The 19,156-nt window shown below is 37.3% G+C and overlaps 1 protein-coding gene across 1 annotated transcript; it reads left to right on the top strand.

The window, feature by feature from the left end:
* Positions 1–11,021: 11,021 nt before the first annotated feature.
* Positions 11,022–18,764, top strand: LOC113112438 (cdc42 effector protein 3-like). The gene is made up of 2 exons (XM_026278019.1): positions 11,022–11,537; positions 17,196–18,764. The coding sequence occupies exon 2, from the start codon at positions 17,398–17,400 to the stop codon at positions 18,286–18,288; it is 891 nt and encodes a 296-aa protein (XP_026133804.1). The 5' UTR covers positions 11,022–11,537; positions 17,196–17,397; the 3' UTR covers positions 18,289–18,764.
* The last annotated feature ends 392 nt before the right edge of the window (positions 18,765–19,156 follow it).

Genomic DNA, 19,156 nt, shown 5'->3' with positions numbered 1-19,156 from the left:
ATAATTTCACTTTGAACATAAGTTGAACATTGTTACTTTCAACCCCATCGGTTGGGACGAAAGTACACACAGGTGGGTCAAAAGTAACACAACAATATAAGCTAGATTTTTTTCTGTTAGTCTTATTTTTCTTAAGTATTCCTGATTGTGACCTTGTTAATAAGTAACTGCAAACATATTTTGTCCTTTATCTTTGCAAAAAAATTATTAAATTACATTTTCATATTTTCATTTTAAATTTAAGTTTCATCAGATGTCTTAAAACCTGACTGTATTTTTTATTGTAAATTTAAATGTATTTTTATATTATAAAAATAGAATGCACAATATAAAAATGTAATCATATTTTAACTCTAAACATAATGTAACAGTAGGCCTATTTATGTTTCCATCCAGTTGTTTTTATGCATGAATTGAAAATGTGCATTAAAACATCTGGAAACACTGCAAATTCACAGGTGGAGGTGTAAAGGCTAAGATACGGCTAAAAACTAAATATAAATGTGACGTAGCAGCTGCCCAGAGAGAGATGTTCCTCTATGTCCAGAAACACCCTCTCAAAAACATCTGGATAAAACCAGACCTCTGTCTGTCTTTCTGACCCTCACTAAGACATATTCTTTTGGTATAATATGACATAAACATTTGTAAAAATTGATGCAAGACACAGAAATTCACAATATAGCTTGCACTGGAACAAAATAAATACTTTTTGTGACTGTAGCGGGACAGGAACTCCTGACATTTAACCTTGATTTAATTTTATACAAAAAAAAATCTGAAAATGCAAACTTTAGGATGTGTTAAAGCACTAAATAACCTGTAGATTGATCATTACTGTGACACATGAAACAAGAAAAACAACATGACTAATAAAAAAAATTTACTGCTTCAATAATTTACTTTTTGTACTCGAAAACAGTTTTACGGACCTAACTTCGGGAAACGATGAGGAAATCAAGTGATGTTTCTCAGCTCTGTCAAGGACTGCATGCTGAACATGCTGTCATAGCTGGCAATGCAAATGCAGAAAGAGGCTCGGATAAAATCACTTTGTTACTTTCATCCGACGTTACTTTCGCCCCCGCTCTCCCCTACTTATAAAAGTAATACATTACAATATTGCGTTGCTTTATAAAAAAGTAATTAATTGTACTGTTTAAATGTAGGCTATATATATATATATATATATATATATATATATATATATATATATATATATATATATATATAAAATAGCATTTATATCTACATATCTACATAACTTGTACGTGACAAATAAAATATTGAATCTTTCATAGATAGATAGATAGAAATATATTTTAATCAATATTATATATATATATATATATATATATATATATATATATATATATATATATATATATATAATATTGATTAAAATACAACATCAGCATATTACAGTAATTTCTGAAGGATCATTTGCCTTCAGAAAAGATGTATGACAGTGTCATCTGTGAATCATTGGAGCAATCACAAGCCTCTCATGTCTTAAAGACAAGCTAACATATCCTCCTGCTGGAGAGAGAGAGGCCTGTTTCCAGCTGCATAACAGTGGTTAGACCTTGGCCTACACACCCTCAGATATTTCTGTCTCTCCCTCGCTCTGCTCTTCTCCAGCCTCACATTTAAAACACAGCAAGAGCAGTGAGACACAAGATACAAAGTCATTAACTCACCCTCATCCGTATGATCTTCTACTGTGCAATACAACGTTTTTTTTTTTATATATCTGAGCAGCTCTTAAACACTTAATTTCAGAGAACAGCATTAATTTCAAATAGAGATCTTTTGCAATATTATCTTAATGACCCCCAAATTTTGAATTGTAGTGTATATCCATCCATCCATCCATCATCTTCCGCTTATCCGGGGCCGGGTCGCGGGGGCAACAGTCTAAGCAGAGACGCCCAGACTTCCCTCTCCCTAGCCACTTCCTCCAGCTCTTCCGGGGGGACCCCGAGGCGTTCCCAGGCCAGCCGGGAGACATAGTCCCTCCAGCGTGTCCTAGGTCTTCCCCGGGGCCTCCTCCCGGTGAGACGTGCCTGGAACACCTCCCTGGGAAGGCGTCCAGGAGGCATCCGAAATAGATGCCCGAGCCACCTCAGCTGGCTCCTCTCGATGTGGAGGAGCAACGGCTCTACTCTGAGCTCCTCCCGAGTGACCGAGCTTCTCACCCTATCTCTAAGGGAGCGCCCAGCCACCCGACGGAGAAAGCTCATTTCGGCCGCCTGTATCCGGGATCTTGTCCTTTCGGTCATGACCCACAGCTCATGACCATAGGTGACAGTAGGAACGTAGATTGACCGGTAAATCGAGAGCTTTGCCTTACAGCTCAGCTCCTTCTTCACCACGACAGACCGGTACAGCGACCGCATTACTGCAGAAGCTGCACCGATCCGTCTGTCAATCTCACGTTCCATCCTTCCCTCACTCGTGAACAAGACTCCAAGATACCTGAACTCCTCCACTTGAGGCAGGAACTCTCCACCAACCTGAAGTGGGCAATCCACCCTTTTCCGACTGAGAACCATGGCCTCGGACTTGGAGGTGCTGATTCTCATCCCAGCCGATTCACACTCGGCTGCAAACCGTCCCAGTGCACGCTGAAGGTCCTGGTCTGAGGATGCCAACACGACAACATCATCTGCAAAAAGCAGCGACGAAATCGTATGGTCCCCAAACCGGACACTCTCCGGCCCTTGGCTGCGCCTAGAAATTCTGTCCATAAAAATTATGAACAGAACCGGTGACAAAGGGCAGCCCTGCCGGAGTCCAACATGCACCGGGAACAGGTCTGACTTACTGCCGGCAATGCGAACCAAGCTCTTGCTCCGGTCGTACAGGGACCGAACAGCCCTAAGTAGGGAGCCGCCGACCCCATACTCCCGGAGCACCCTCCACAGGATGTCGCGAGGAACACGGTCGAATGCCTTCTCCAAGTCCACAAAACACATGTGGACTGGTTGGGCAAACTCCCATGAACCCTCCAGCACCCTGGAAAGGGTATAGAGCTGGTCCAGTGTTCCACGACCATTATCATATAATGTAATTAAGTGAGTATGTGTACATTTTTTAAAACCACTCCAATGTTTCTTTCACATAATAATCACATGATTATATCCAGGACTGATGGAATCCTCACCAGACTTGTCTTTTGCAGTGGATAAATATAATATGCTACAGGGATTTTTCTCTTATGCGGTTGGCCTGTCCTAAAAAAGAGCCGCATGGATTTCGCACATAGTAAAGCATCTGTTTTCTTTAACATGAACACTGTCTGACGGATCAATCGGAATGTGCTTCACACACCGAACAGCTGCAGACGAGACCCGACGCCATCCAGAATGCAGCTTCCTGATGATGTAACAGATGCAAAGCATATCACATGAGAGTGAGTAACTGAAGACCTAAGTACTGTAACTTAGGTTTACTTGATTATGCAATTTTTTTTAAATAATGTTTCAATGTGAATTTCTGTCAATGTGAATTTGTACGTACACTGAATCAATGACTTTTGCATGTAAGTGGTGGCCAGATGTGTGAGAATGGAGTAATGATTTCAAGATTTTGTTTACAGTTCATCATTAAATGAAAAGCATAGGTGATCTGCTCATGCTGTGGACAGACATAAACAATATGTCAGATTACAGGAATGCAATTCAGGCTAGACCATAAACATCTAGACCCCTTTGGATTGTTTCTACCATGCAAACATAGTTTCTTAGAAAAACAAACCATCAGCTGCAACTTAAAGTAAATACAGAAAACAGCTGTGTAATTAAATGAATTAAGCAGTTATTGAATTCATTGAATTGAATTTTTTTTTTTTATCTAACAAAACTTTGAAAGGTTTGCACTTAAAACTATATAAAAAAAATTCAGATGGAATGAGAAAAATAAACAAATGTTAATTATTAAATAAACAATTATTAAATAAACAATGATTCAAGATGCATTATCTGAAAACTCATCATTTTAAGAATGTTTAAAAAAAAAAATCTGGCAAATAGGATGAGATACTTATTACAAAAAGCTCAAATCTCCATTTATGACTAGTCCATTGGTTAATTTGTGTGGTGACGGCTCTATGATAATCTAATGTCTCCCTCTTAAAACACATGATAACTTTTACAAACACTAAAGGAATGTTAACGACATGCTCGACAGGCATATTTATTTACTTTCCTCAGTATGTTGAGGCCATATGCTTAACTATGCGCTGTTTTAGTCAGAAAATCTCCCATCATTTTTCATTTAGAGAATAAGGTCATAAATCAGTCTGGAAGTACTTTAAACTCCCACAGAATTCCGCCATAGGAAGTTCTCTGCACTTGTATGAAAGAGTTCATTTAAATATTTCAAAAAAATATATAATAATAATAATAATGTTCTGAAGTACAATGAAGACACAATTTCTGATGAAATAAGCATTTTTGTGACAGACCATGTGACTTCTTTGTACAGATGTTCAGATGTTCTTCTATTCTACTGACGCACAAGATGTTCTTATCCAGTGGTTGCGTGCGGTCACATGTTCAGTTCGACCGCACACGCTCCGGAGCAGCTGTCTCGCACGCGCTCTGTGGCGATGCGTGTGCTCCTGACAAACGCTCAGTGACCGTTGATACAGTGAATGTTCAAGTATCTGTGGCATGCAGCCTGCCCTCAACCCCTCATGCATGCACACATACATTTTACAAGTTAAGTGTAGAGTCTTGATCAGACACAGATAAACTGAATTCATAGCTGAAGGGACTTAAATCATAAGGCTGTAGATTACACATGTCCTTTTTCTTGGTGCTTGCTTGTTTAAAGGCAAGCATCTCAGTAACACTTGACAATAAGGTTCCATTTGTTAACATTAATTTACTACATTAGTTAACTATTAAAAACAAAATGTATAGCTATTCAACATTTACCAATGAATTATTAAAATATAAAAAAAAGAAAATTTCACCCAAAATTGAAAATTTACTCATCCGAGATGTACAGTAAATGAGTCTGTTTCTTCATCATAACAGATTTGGAGAAACGTAGCATTACATTATTTGTTCATTAATGGATCCTCTGCAGTGAATGGGTGCCGTCTGAATGACTGTCTAAACATCTGATAAAAATATCACAATAATCCACAAGTAATCCATACTTCTCCATCAAGGGCCTAAGGGTGAGTGAATTTTCAGCAGATTATCATTTTGGGGTGTTGAATAAATACTGTAACAAATATTTTGTATTAAAGGTAACACCAGGTATTAAGACTTGAATAGCTAAGTATAACACAAAATATGTCCTCTGGCTGAAATATGTAGTAGAAAACCCATGAAATACCACATTGTGCTGCTTTTGGTTGTAATTTTTTTTTTCGAAGGGCATGTAGAAGCGATATTAGTCTTTGCTTCACTGCAAATCTAATATTTTATTTCATTTGATTTCTTTCATTTTAGGTGTGGGAAACATGGTTGGCTCTAAGGGGCACTGACATGGATTTGGATAATCACTCTGGAAATCCTATGAGTGATTTTGCCAAGTGATTTTGCCAAGTAAGTCATGTTCCTAAATTAACATCTTCTGATGATCCTGGATCAACATTATTGTCCAAAATGAACCCCATCCCTGCCCCAAACCTAACCTTACCATAATTTATTCCTAAAATCAGTGGGAAATGATAGCTGATCAACAAGGGTGTAGAAGCACCTAACCCTGATTGTAAGCCTAAAACAGATATTTCCTGAAAAGTTATGTATTCTGATTGGTTGACTGGAATTTTGTTCCAGGATCAACAAGGATGTTGATCCAGGAACATGTTGTACTTGGTGAAATCACGCTCACTGTTTGAAACCAGTGGGATGGGAGTTTTCTGATGGCCATCTGCTCCTCCTTGGAATGTTATTTACTGACTATACTGATAAAGAGTGACTTTCCAAATTTTCTGAAGGGAGTGACATACTATTTTCCTATGGGACTAAGGGGGGAAAACATTTGGAATTTACAGATAATGACTGATAAATAATTATGGGAAACTAATTATCCCTCTTGGCATACAAAGACAAAAAAATGGCCTCATTGCAGGGATCAGCACATGGGTAGAATGTAGGTAAAAAAATCACATGAAATAATTAAAAATAAACAATAAATAGTATGTGAAAGGAATGAGTTATGAAATATTTTGTATAAACATAGCTGCAATTCCAAGTCCTTTGACCATAACCTGATCCCAGACCTGATCTAATGAAAACCAGACTGCTTCCAGGACCAGGGACATTCCTGTGCATTACATTTTCATGTTCCCATCATATATGTCTTAATATAAAATATTAGATTCAGGATTTAGAAGATATAATATATAAATATAGTTCATTAATATAGGGTTTTTAATATAGTTTTTTAATCACAATATCACAATTAAAATAGCATAAATATTCATTAATTCACCACTTTGGTTTGAGCTGATGTTCAGCTGATTTTTGTCATAACTTCTAATATCAAAAACTATTTTTTCCTTTTTTTTCTATTATCTTTCCCCCCCAAAAAAAGTATTTTTACAGTATTTTAATTATACTGTTAATACTTTTTTACATTATATTGTTTTCATATTCTTGTGAATAATGTTTAAAATACATTTGTCTGTCTTTCATTTTGTCTGTCTGAATTCTTGACATTTTTTAAATATGCCTTTAAAAACAGCTCCTTAATGACATCATCCTACAGGAAGTGACATCGTTTTAGAGGGTAAACAACAGCACAAATATCAGTAAATATTAACAAAGGGTTAAATGAATTTTTTTGCCAATTTTAAATAATCAAGTTATAATGAATAACATTTTTATGTCTGAACAATTAAAAGAGCATATTTCTGAAAATCTGGTTTATTCTTCTATATAAACACAAACTTTTTTTTTTTTTTTTTTTTTAAGTTAAAGAGTTCAAAAGGCACTTCATTTCAGGAATGACCCCAGAACACAAAGATACAGAGCAAATATAAATCCACTCTGAAAGACATGTTTGGCCACTATAAAGGTTAGACAAAAATGCTCCTAACCTCAACTATACAATGTTTAACATATATTCCAACTCCTTATTCTAAAATACAATGTTGTGTCCTCCTCTTGCAGAAGTGCATTCTGGGAACTGACAGCATTCGGACCCTTTAATCAGCAGGCTCCCACTCTGTGACCACACACACCCTGTAATAAACTCTGTGTGTGCCACCTATTCTCATGGAATAAATAGATGTGTTCTTTCTGGCCAGTTCTTTTCACCATACCACACTCTGATTAGAGGACGACATGTTCAGGAAGTAGCTACTGGCATTTTTGGGGGGAATAGAGAACTGGCTCCCTTCATTAGCCTCCATTATTTGAAATGGGAGTGCCTACACTGAAACAATTTTCATTCAGAATTTGTTAGTACATTTTACACATACAGTAATAATATAGAAACAACTGGTCTTCCTGAGTCAACCGCAAACACGCTCCCAAACATTTTGATAACCTACTGAAAATCAAAAACTCTTTGACTGGTTAAAGCATTTATTTTTTTTTTTTGGGTAGAAACTATTATACTGTGCTTGGAATAAAATTTAGAACTAAAACACTACAAACATTGAGCTGGCTTATAATAAATAGAGCAAGTGTGATGAAACTGCTTGGAAATGCAGAAATTCAAAATTTATTAAAAGAAAATAAGATGTGAAGTTTTGTAAATATTTGCTTTTGCTAAGTTAGAGGAACAAGGAGGAGGGAGAACAGTGCCAAGTGCATTAACCACAGCCACCTGAAAAAATCCCAAGAGAATGTCCACACTGTTTATTTGAAAGGTTTAGCTACTTTAGCAACATTATTTAACACATTTATTTCAGTCCAAATTCAAAATATTGGAGGGTTTTTTTTTCACCCGACCCCTCCTCCTCAGACTTGACGCATGTAGATTGCTTGACGATTAATGAAATGAAATTAAATCCGCAGTGTTTTCCGTCAACTGGCACCCAGGGGGCCGAAATAGAATTGGGTAAACTGGCAGTGGGCAGGTTTCACAAACCAAAACAAAACCAAAACATTTTCAAGGGATAATAACCTACGGTAGCATTGTTTTTCAGATGTTAACTTAGCATGTATGTTAACTTAGCATGTTTCTTAAATATCTGCAAACATATTATGGTATTTTTAAGCTTTAGTAGAGCAAAACAAAATTTACATACACCACCTTTAAAGGGTTAGTTCACCCAAAAATCTAAATTATGTGATTAATAACTCACCCTCATGTCGTTCCAAACCCGTGAGACCTCCGTTTATCTTCGGAACACAGTTTAAGATATTTAAGATTTAGTCCGAGAGCTCTCAGTCCCTCCATTGAAGCTGTGTGTACGGTATACTGTCCATGTCCAGAAAAGTAAGAAAAAAATCATCAAAGTAGTTCATGTGACATCAGAATAGAATCAGTTAGAATTTTTTAAATATGGAAAATAAATTTTGGTCAAAAAATAGCAAAAACTACGACTTTATTCACCATTCATTCTATTCTTCTCTTCCGTGTATGTTGTGAGACAGTTCAAAACACAACGGTTCAATGATATCCGGTTCGCGAACGAATCACTCGATGTAACCGGATCTTCTTGAACCAGTACACCAAAACGAACTGAATCGTTTGAAACGGTCGGTGTCTCCAATACGCATTAATCCACAAATGACTTAAGCTGTTAACTTTTTTAATGTGGCTGACACTCCCTCTGAGTTCAAACAAACCAATATCCCAGAGTAATTCATGTACTCAAACAGTACACTGACTGAACTGCTGTGAAGAGAGAGATGAAGATGAACCGAAGATGAGCCGAGCCAAATAACGAACAAAAGATTGACTCGTTCTCGATTTATTAATAACATAATTTAGATTTTTGGGTGAACTAACCCTTTAATTAGTGTGAATTACTAACCCAGAGTAAAAAATGAACAGTGTGTTCATGATACATACATCTCACTGAAATGGCTCTAACAGTTGCTTTTCCTTATTTTTCACATTTCTTACTTGATCGCTGTCTATGTAACACAAAATCTCTGACATTAGAGGAAGTGACTTCAGCGGCAGCAGTTAGTCAGCTCTATGAGTTTTTAGTGACCACACATACCTTCACAGGCTCTGATTATTATGTGGTCCAAAACAAGCTAATTAATAACTGGGAAAATTAGGTAATTCTTTCATAAACATCATTTCCAAAACTAAATCTGTGCGAACTCAAATAGTCTCTTTCGGTGGGAAGAACTGGAGGTGTTCCTCTGAGATTCCTCTAAACGCTAGTGTCTACAAGCACATTCACAGCATTTATATGGTGATTGCAGCTTGGCAAACATGAGGACAATACTCAGTATTCTTCCTGAGACCATGTGCTCTCCACATGTGACATCATGAACACAAAAAGACTTCATACAGAAAGCTTGTTGTCCAACAGTGGCTGTTTCACTTAACTGAATTGCACAAATTTAACAGACCCCAGAATTTTAATATAAAATTTAATCATTATATATGATGCTTTAAGTGGCTATACCACTCTATTCCAAAACCTACACTCCAAAAAAAAAAAAAAAAAAAAAAGATGTTAATGATTTTTTTTATGTAGTCTCTATGATATGTTATTCCAACGCTATCTCACGACCAATTCATACGTATTTTATGAAGTGGCTTATTCGTACGAATTTGTACGACCTCACTCGTACGATTTTATACGATTTGTGTAACGGTTAGGTTTAGGGGAGGGGTTAGGTGAAGGTCATTCGTACAAATTCATACGAATTGTGCAACTCGTAAAATACGTACGAATTGGCAAAAATCGTATGAAATTGTACGAGTGTGGTCGTACGAATTCGTACGAATAAGCCACCTTGTGAAATATGTACGAATTGCCGTGAGATCAGGTTGGTAATTCAGGTTGAAACAGAAAACAAGATTAGATTTTTTCAATCAGAAAGTGATTGGATCTTTGTCTTCTGCTAAACTATTGCTACAATTGCATAAATACGTAGGCAGCTGCCTTCTTAGGCAGCATCTAAACTGATATGGAAACTCATACGATACTGATTTGGAACACTGTATATAAGCAGTTATTCCGCGCACCACAAGAATAACGCTTGTCACGCCAAGCATCACTAGACTATTAATTCACTTGAAACTGAGCGTATTATCATGCCGTGATATGCTATTTTTTTAATTCGATTTTATGAATATACTGTTTTACCTAGATTATACTACTGTTATTTCTAACATTTTAATATTGTATTTATTTATTGTATTAAATTAGGCAAATTTGTGATCAACATTTATCCTACTTTGACCTCCATCTTGAATGTATTTATTTATTTATTTTTTCATGGTGCAAATCTAAATTCATTGTAGGATTGTGTTGTTTTGAAGCAATCATTCAATATTCCTTTATAAGTTGCCCATATGGTATCTCTTTCTTAGGAACAGCTTCACGCTTATAATGTCTCTCCTGTCCAGGCAGGGAGCTCACTATATATAGTGTTTGGAACAGAGCTTACACCAATCTTCCTCTCTCACACAAACACACACACACATTCACAAGAGCAGGATAGACTCGCTTCACCCCCTCCTAATCCTGTCAAACCTGAGCTCACTGCAGAGCACTTTATGTTGCCTAGGAAACCTATTTTAGGTTGAGGGTGACAAGAAGCTCCACAGAGGTTTACAGTGCTGCTGCAAAGAGAAACAGCTTTGCTCTACATCAATTGATCTATGTATGTTTATCTATCTATCTATCTATCTATCTACAATCTTTCTTTCTTTATAGCAAGGTTGCATTTCACCTCTCATGTGTTGTAATTGTGTCTGGTACAGTAAATGCTGAGCAAACAAATGAGGTAGAGATGCTTAAGTCGGCAGAAATAAATTGCAGAATGACAAAATAGAACAGGATTCAGAGAAGGTAAATGAGTGTGAGAACTGTGATAAAAAGGAAAAACGTGTGAGAGAGCACGAGTAGGGAGGTAGGGAGGGACAAGACAAACAGAGAGGCAGAGGGACGTTGTATTTCTTCCACTCTGTGGAGAAGGACTTTGACATTCAGCAGCTGAGAGGCACAGTAGGAGAGACTCCACACTTTTCATTTTCCTCATTCCTTGAGTGAGCGCTGTCCGTCTCTCCAGGAAATACTGGCGCAGCTCCGGCGGGTCAGGGCTGCAGAAGACGAGAGAATTGGATTTCAACGCCAGCGTCTGCAGACAGGCAGGGACAGGTGCTGCATGCGGAGAAAGGAGGAGCAAAGCAAAGCGGAAACATGCCACACTGCTTCATAGGAGGGATTCTGAAACAGCTGTCCAGCAGACGTCCTGCATGTAAGAAGTAAACCCTCAAGGGCAGAGAAAGAGAGAGAGTGAGAGAAGACGAAAACGGCAACACGCTGCACCACCCAGAAGCTGAGTAACAGTTTAGGTCAAGCTACCTCCGAGACTGCAACCACAGACTGAAGAAAACAGGGACATTAATCTGCAAAGGCACAGGAGCAGGTAAAACTAGATACTGATGATTTTTGGCAGGTATATGTGCATGATAACAAATGATTATTGAAACGACATGCAAATAGTGTATTTTCTACAACCTCTTAAAATAAAGGTTATTTTTTAGCATCTATAGTTCAATGAAAAACCTTTGACATCAATGTAGTCTTTCCATTCCACAAAAGTTATTTTATTTATCTACCGTTTTGGGTTCCCCAAAGAACCTTTCAATGAGTGGTTCTTAAAACAACTGCTTTATTCATAGTGTTAATAACATTTTAGTAATCTAAAGAAGCTTATATGATATAAACAGACTTTTGTCCACTGGAAATATTCAATGGATGTTAAAAGTGCTTCATAGAACCGTCAATGTAAATGAACGACCGTTTTTAGTTGTAGTTGTAGTGGAAAACATTTCTTTAGATTTCACTTTATGAAAAAAAAAAGGTTATTTGAATAACTGTTCGCTGAAAGTTTCTTTAAGGAACCAAAATTGTTCTTCTAATCTTTGCTGCAATTTCTCCCAGTTAAAAAAAAAATATTTTTAAGAGTGTAGATGACATAAGATCAAAAAAATTGTTGTATTCATGAACCATGTGGATGTTATTTGCTGGTTGGGCTTATGAAACCTCTTTCCACTCATGCACATGGCTGTCATTATGACATTTGAGATTTAGTGCTGCAGAATATGTCGAGCAAATTCCCACACACCATAAAACAAGAGCTGAGAAGCTCAAAGCAACCTGACACCTGGTTCCTCTCTGTTCTTCAAGCACATGCTCAGCTGTTTGACCAGAAATTCTTCTGAAATTCCTGAGGTACTTTCCATGGAAACTTGGAAAGTCAACTCAACTCTTACAGAAAGCCAGAAGCACTGGAGGTGGATATCTAGGTGTAAAAATCATGAAGTTGAGGTGAAAGAGACCTTGCTCCACACTGGTTCCTCGAAATGCAGCAGCCATCCTAAAGTGTAATTAAGGGTTGCTTTATGTAACACACTGGAAACCTCAAATTGGGCCAATTTTGGTATTTGTCGTTAATCATTTTGAACATTGTCTAACTGGGTAATTTGTGGTCAGAGGAATTTAAAAGATTGAAAGCTTAGACCTTAAACACCCAAGAGAAGAGGAAAAACCCAACCACCCAAGAGAGGAGAGCTTGACCTCAGGCCAGAAAATCTAGCCATGCATGCTTTGGGATACTGCACCTGTAAAACGAACAGCCACAAACATGCAAATGATGCCGATGTGCTTTAAATACAGCAGCAGCAACAGCAACTTCTCAGACAGGACAGGGTGGTCAGGTTGTCGGCCAAATAGATCAGAGGGAGAATCAAAATTGGCGCAGTTGCTGAGCTGTAGAGGCTTAACACATTTCTGTGTACAGTGGGAATGGCCTCATTGCACTTGTTTAGATCACTACTCACACTTGCTCTAATAATAATAATATGACCCACATACCTCAAAAGTGAATTATTTTTCTGAATGCCAGCAGAATGCAATGAGATCCACGGCTGCAGTCCCTGCTCTCACCTCATATCTCATATCGTTCAATCTAATTCTGCCACATACAGTCTCATTCTGGTGCCTTTTTTTTCTCACTCATTTATCTTGCCTAGTTCAGTCTTGTTTAATAACTTTCAGAGTCTGTTTTCTTCTCATTTAGTCTCTTTCAGTGACATTCTGTCTTATTTTATTTCATGAATTGCATCTCGATTAGTCTTAAAGGGATAGTCCACCGTCATAATTTACTCACTTTCATGTCATTCCAAACCTAAATGACATTCTGTCTTCTGTCTTGAGTCTTATTCAGTTCTAACTAGTTCAGTCTCAATATGGCTTGTTCAATAACTTATTAAATGTACCCCATGATTTACTCACACTCAAGCCATCAAAAAGTGTATGACACCAAAGTATATGACTTTCTTCTCTCAGACGAATACAATCAGAGTTATATTTAGATATGTCCTAATGATGGCAGTGAATGCTGGTCGAGATTTTGAAGCAAAATAAAGTGCTTTGTCTGAAAGAAGAAAGTCATATACAACTAGGATGGCTTGAGGGTGAATAAATCATGGGGTAATTTTCATTTTTGGTTGAACTATCCCTTTCAGTCTATTGTCTTCTCATTTTGTCTCATTCTGGCACATTTAGCAAAATGTACCACATTCAGTCTGTCTTGTTCATTTTTTAAGGGATACTCTTAAATCATTGTTTGCTCACCTTCATGTTCCAAAACAACAACTTTAAATGGACATACAGTGCATATAGATTTAAGATGCAAGTAAATTATGGCCGGAATATCCATTTAAAACTACCTTATCCTGTTTCATTCTCAATTGACTCCCATTTTGTCCCTTTGCTGGATGGAGCTAAGGCTTTGGCTTATTCAGTCTGTCAGAAGGGAGCCGTCCTGCCATCCTGCACTTCTGAGGGGTGTGTGATGATACAGTCCCCCAGGGAAAGGGGGCAGACAGACAGATCTATCTCAACATTCTACAAGGGCGTCAACGCACTTGGAAGTGCAGCATTTGTCCTTGGACTCATTAGGCAGGATATGGCCCTGAGATAAAGCAATATCAAGAGGGTGTGAGAGGCAGCTGCTCTAAACTCATTGTGGTTGATTGTTGCATTGAATGGCATTGTTCAACAACTCATGGCATTGAACAATTTATTCAAAGCATCTCACACCTGCTTGGGTTTTAGCTGAAGCCTAACCATAGCTTTAACCTTAAACCCTAACCCTTTACCCTACCCTTAGTATTATTTGGGCTTTTATTTGAGATTTATTTCACCCAGTTCAGAGGTTTGCACACTTGCTTGCTTTGATCATGCCATGACAGCAGGACTTATGTGAACTTTTTCATCCTCGTAACCAAACAAGCAAATTTCAAGATGCTACTGTTTATTTAAATGCAACGAAACATTCAAGATTAAAGTCAAAGGGTTTGATTTAGTGTTATTTAAATATTATTTATATACTATTAGCATTGATTAATATTTTGTATTTGCTTATATTTTGATATTATCAGTATACATTTTAAATTAATTCTAATGTCTTATAAATGTACTTCATTTTTTTGTTATTTCTTTAATTTAATTGTATCAATATGCTATTGCATATTATATAACATATTATTGCATTACTTGAAATAAAATTAGCTTTAACTGGTGTCTAAAATATAAATATAAAACTTTTTTTTTTAAGTTTTAGTTTTAGTTAACTTTAACAACACTGATGATTTGATTTGAAGAATGAAGTACAGAGGGACAGGTTTTATAAAGAATATGATAATAAGGTAGCAAAGAAAAGGTGGTAACACTTTAGTAAAGGGAACACATATTCACTATTAATTGAGAATTTTTCCTTAAATAAACCCCTAATTTCCTTTGATAAATAGCAAGTCAAGTATTTGTTAAGTTTACGTATGGAGTCGGATAAAGGGATCTAAAGTATTGTCATGCAGAATAAGGCATTACTATTTGATTTATAAGTACTAATAAACAGCCAGTATGCTAATATACACACTAAGTAGCAACAAGTTAATAGTGAGATTTGGTCCTTAAATAAAGTGTTAGGCATATTCAGGGACAATAACAGCCTTTCTTCTGTACACACACACACATACACACACACACACATTTTCCTTTATCGTTAACAAACTCATGCATCCACACATTCTTCAGCCATCCTGATGATGCTCGTCACCTTTAAAAATAGTTTTCTGTTCAGTGCTCCATTGAGATTTATTTGTGTTTCAATGCATCAGAATCCAAAAATGCTTTTAAAAGCCCTATGAACTCACAAGGCGTCCTTTGAGCTGGTGCAAAAAGAGATGCGCATAAGAAAACACAAAGACTCATTTGTCAAGGACTGTACTGCAGCTCACTTTCATCGTACTTCTGTTGTTTATCAGCTGTGTGATTTGTTAAGACGTTACAACAGGGGATTTGCTTATCTCTAGGAAATGGAATTTCTGGTGTTTTGTAAACAGTGTCCTCCCTGGCTGTCTCTAACCAGGATCTTCAGGGGATGTAGATCAGTGAGCTGTGACATCGTTCAGACTGTCATTTCGAGTACTGTGCTGGCTCCATGTTATCAGATGGTTATTGCATGGTATTTTAATATACAATGGCCTCAAACCATATTTGGACACATATTTATGATGTTGTACCATATGTAAGGAATAACTGACAACATGCCAATTAATTATTAGAAAAAATAATCCACACCCAAGATGGTAAGGCAGCCACAACACAAAGCACTCACACCTCAGTGTGTGTTATTCTTCTAGTAATTGAACAGCCTGGAGTCAACTATTTTGCTAATACCACATCACACCTCAAGACATTGTTAAGATGTCAGGTTTTGCATTTAGGACTTTTTTCTTATGCATCTCATCTCAAGCCTCCGCTGCTAATTCCAAAATGTCATTACAGTAATGGAGGCTTAAGCATTTGATAATAATATTATTGAATTAGTCTAATGCAGTTATTACAGATAGTCAGAGAGAGAGATTGTGTTTGTGTGAAGTCTATATGAATTACCTGACAACAGTGTTACATCTTACAAAGGTTGTTCAGAGGCAAGTTTCACTGTTTCAAGAAAAGCAATGTCTACCGCCCTTATACTAAGAAATTTTCAGCTGGAAAACTATTTTATTAATAAAGTCACATGGAGGCGTTGTTAAGAAGTTTCATATAAAATAAAATACAGTTAAAACAGTAATATTGTGAAATATAAATATTCATTACTACAGTCTTCAGTGTTACATAATCCTTCAGCAATCATTTAAAAAATATATATTTATTGGTCGAATCTTTTGGAGTAAGTTAAGAAAAAAAGTTTGATTGAATCATCTGTTGGATGTTGTAAACTAAATCAGTCTTTTTTTAACTTAACATTTAGTTAACATTACCATATTTATGTTTTCACTTCAACGGTTTAGTGAAGCAGGTCTTAAAGGAGCCAGAGGACATTGGGCTCTGCTGCAAAGGAAATGTGGATGTTTTTTCAGTCATGCATATTTTGCAAGCAATGGCCCAGTCGCTGGTACAGTACAGAGATTGGTTGCAGTCTGTCAGAGAGGGTCAGTGTTTAAAGCCCTCTCAAAAGGAAATATGTCCATAAATGGGCAAGAAGTCTCTCTCCCTCTTATGTTCTGTGGTTACCCTTCTCTCTCTGTCTCTGTCTGTCTCTCTCTCTCTCTCTCTCTCTAATGGCCCTCCTCTCTCTAAAGCCTTTATAAAACTCTCTGCAATTTATACATTATCTCTAGAAATCTTATTTTTATCTTTAAAGCTTGTGGTGTTAATTCAAATATGTAAACATACAGTCATTTTGAAATGACAACAACAGATTTTCTCATTATTCTGGTTACACAAACAAGCATACTGTTATTGTATTATCCTGAGTAAGGTTTTGTTTTTTGTTTTTTTTTCAAAATCCCCAATGTGAATTTGTGTCTGTCTGTCTGTAGAATCTCCAAAAGATGGTTTCAGACAGAGAAAAACATTTTCTTTGATCTCTCTCTCTGTAAATGCTAAAGATACATGTGAAATTTACTTTGACATTTAAATGAATTTCAGTATTGGATTTATGAACACAATAGCGATATCTTTGATGCTGAGTACAAAGAAAAACTTAATGATTTCTCCATCTCTCCAGGTGAAGAACATTAATCCAAACATTTGAGCTGGATTATCTTCAGTGAAGATTGAGGACGCATTTAAAACAGCTGCTCTCTGAGAATGTAACCCCTGCACTTCTACTTTGCGAGACTCCAGCAAGTTTATCGCACAGTCGAGGAGATCTGAACTTCCAGAACATTCCTTGTTCCTCTCCATACCTGCGGGACTCTATAGCAGGGATGCCTGCCAAAACACCCATCTACCTGAAATCCAACTACAGTAAGAAGGGAAAGAAATGCCGTCTGAGGGACATTTTATCCCCGGATATGATCAGCCCGCCTCTCGGGGACTTTCGACACACTATCCACATTGGAACGGGCGGTGAATGCGATGCCTTCGGCGACATGTCATTCCTGCAAGGAAAGTTTGAGCTTCTACCAGGGAAAGGTGGTCGTAACCGACCTCAATATGGCATCCACGGGGATTTTATGAGAGCTAATAGTGCCTCAGATGCATTTTACGTTAAAACTCGATCGCCGGTGCTGAAGAACGCAATCTCACTCCCAACCATCGGGGGCAGCCAAGCACTGACTCTACCCTTTGATTCCACCGTGACCCAGGATCGCCTGTCTGAGCCATCTACACCTCCAACTGGTTCTGAAGATCTGGAAATCCTACAGATGGAGACTCTGCTTCAGTCCATCAGTGCCTTCAGGAGCGACCCTAGCCCTGTCCCAGAGGAGGATGAACCCTTGATTGACCGCACTGAGATGTCTGAAAAATCACTTGCGAAGAAGAAGATGCACAGCAGTGAAAACGAGCTTGAAACATTTTTGTCTGTGTTTGTTAATGGAAGCAGTGGTGCCAGTGGGAACTTTAACAATGGTAACAATGGCAATTCGGTCTTTGAGTACGAACAGGAGATGTTCGGCTTCAAGGGCGACTGGGCAGACAGAGATAGTGGTGTTGAAGAGGGTCGCTGCGATTCGGACTTTGAAATCTCCAAAAGCAAAAGCCACTCGCAGGAGTCGCTCACTCAAATCACGGGATCCCTATTCTCTCTTGAACTCGACTTGGGCCCATCCATTTTGGATGATGTACTCAATATCATGAATAAGTCGGTGTCTTAGAAAGTGACTTTTACTGAGAACTAAAAGGGAATCTATTTGTCTTGAGCCCATGAACATGACATGACAATACTGAACTGAAGAGGCTGCACTTTCTTTCCCAAAGTAAGTTTTTTGTCTTTAGCTTCGGAGTGTCTTGCACACCTTGTTTTGCAAAAATAACACGATTATCACAATGTCCCTGTGCCTTTTAAGTTAAGCTTAAGCTTACACTGTTTCTTATGATGTACATGCAAATCAAACAAGGCTTTTTCTGTGTACTGTAGTTCATCCACAACATCAAATAAAAGACAGTGTGATAACGTGCATTTCTGCCAACATATACTGTACAATGTTCCTATCACAACGTCCTTAGCACACAGATATATTTATAATGACAATTTTGTTAACCACACTACCAAATCTTAAAGGCACATACCTACAGCATTTATGTTTTTACATTGTGAGGCTAAAAATGAAATAAATTAATGAATAAACAATTCTCTTTTAGTTTATTGTTTTTTTTTTTGTTTTTTTTTTTGTTATTTCAGAATAAGGACGACTCAGGCTAGTTTTCACAAAGACTACACATTAGTAACTAGAAGCTCTGAAGTTCAAACGTATCTGTGGTTTGGTATATTATTTTGTTTTTTATAAATGTTTTACTGTTTAAATCTTGCTGAAAGCCTGTTATACGTTATTTAATGGCAGATTCCCATTGTGACAACTTGCCCCATACAGCAAGATAAGATGATCTACCAATGGGGCATGTTGTCACAAAAGGCTAGCATGTGTTAACTGAAGATATTTAGCACAGAAACTAACTTTCAGCAATTAACTTACCAAGTGAAATATTCACTAGAGTAAAAGGTGTCACAACTTTCCCCAGTTT

The sequence above is a fragment of the Carassius auratus genome, chromosome 13 (assembly GCF_003368295.1).
Source record: "Carassius auratus strain Wakin chromosome 13, ASM336829v1, whole genome shotgun sequence".
NCBI lineage: Eukaryota > Metazoa > Chordata > Actinopteri > Cypriniformes > Cyprinidae > Carassius > Carassius auratus.
The sequence above is the reverse complement of the archived record's forward strand: the minus strand, read 5'-3'. Positions and strand labels throughout refer to the sequence as shown.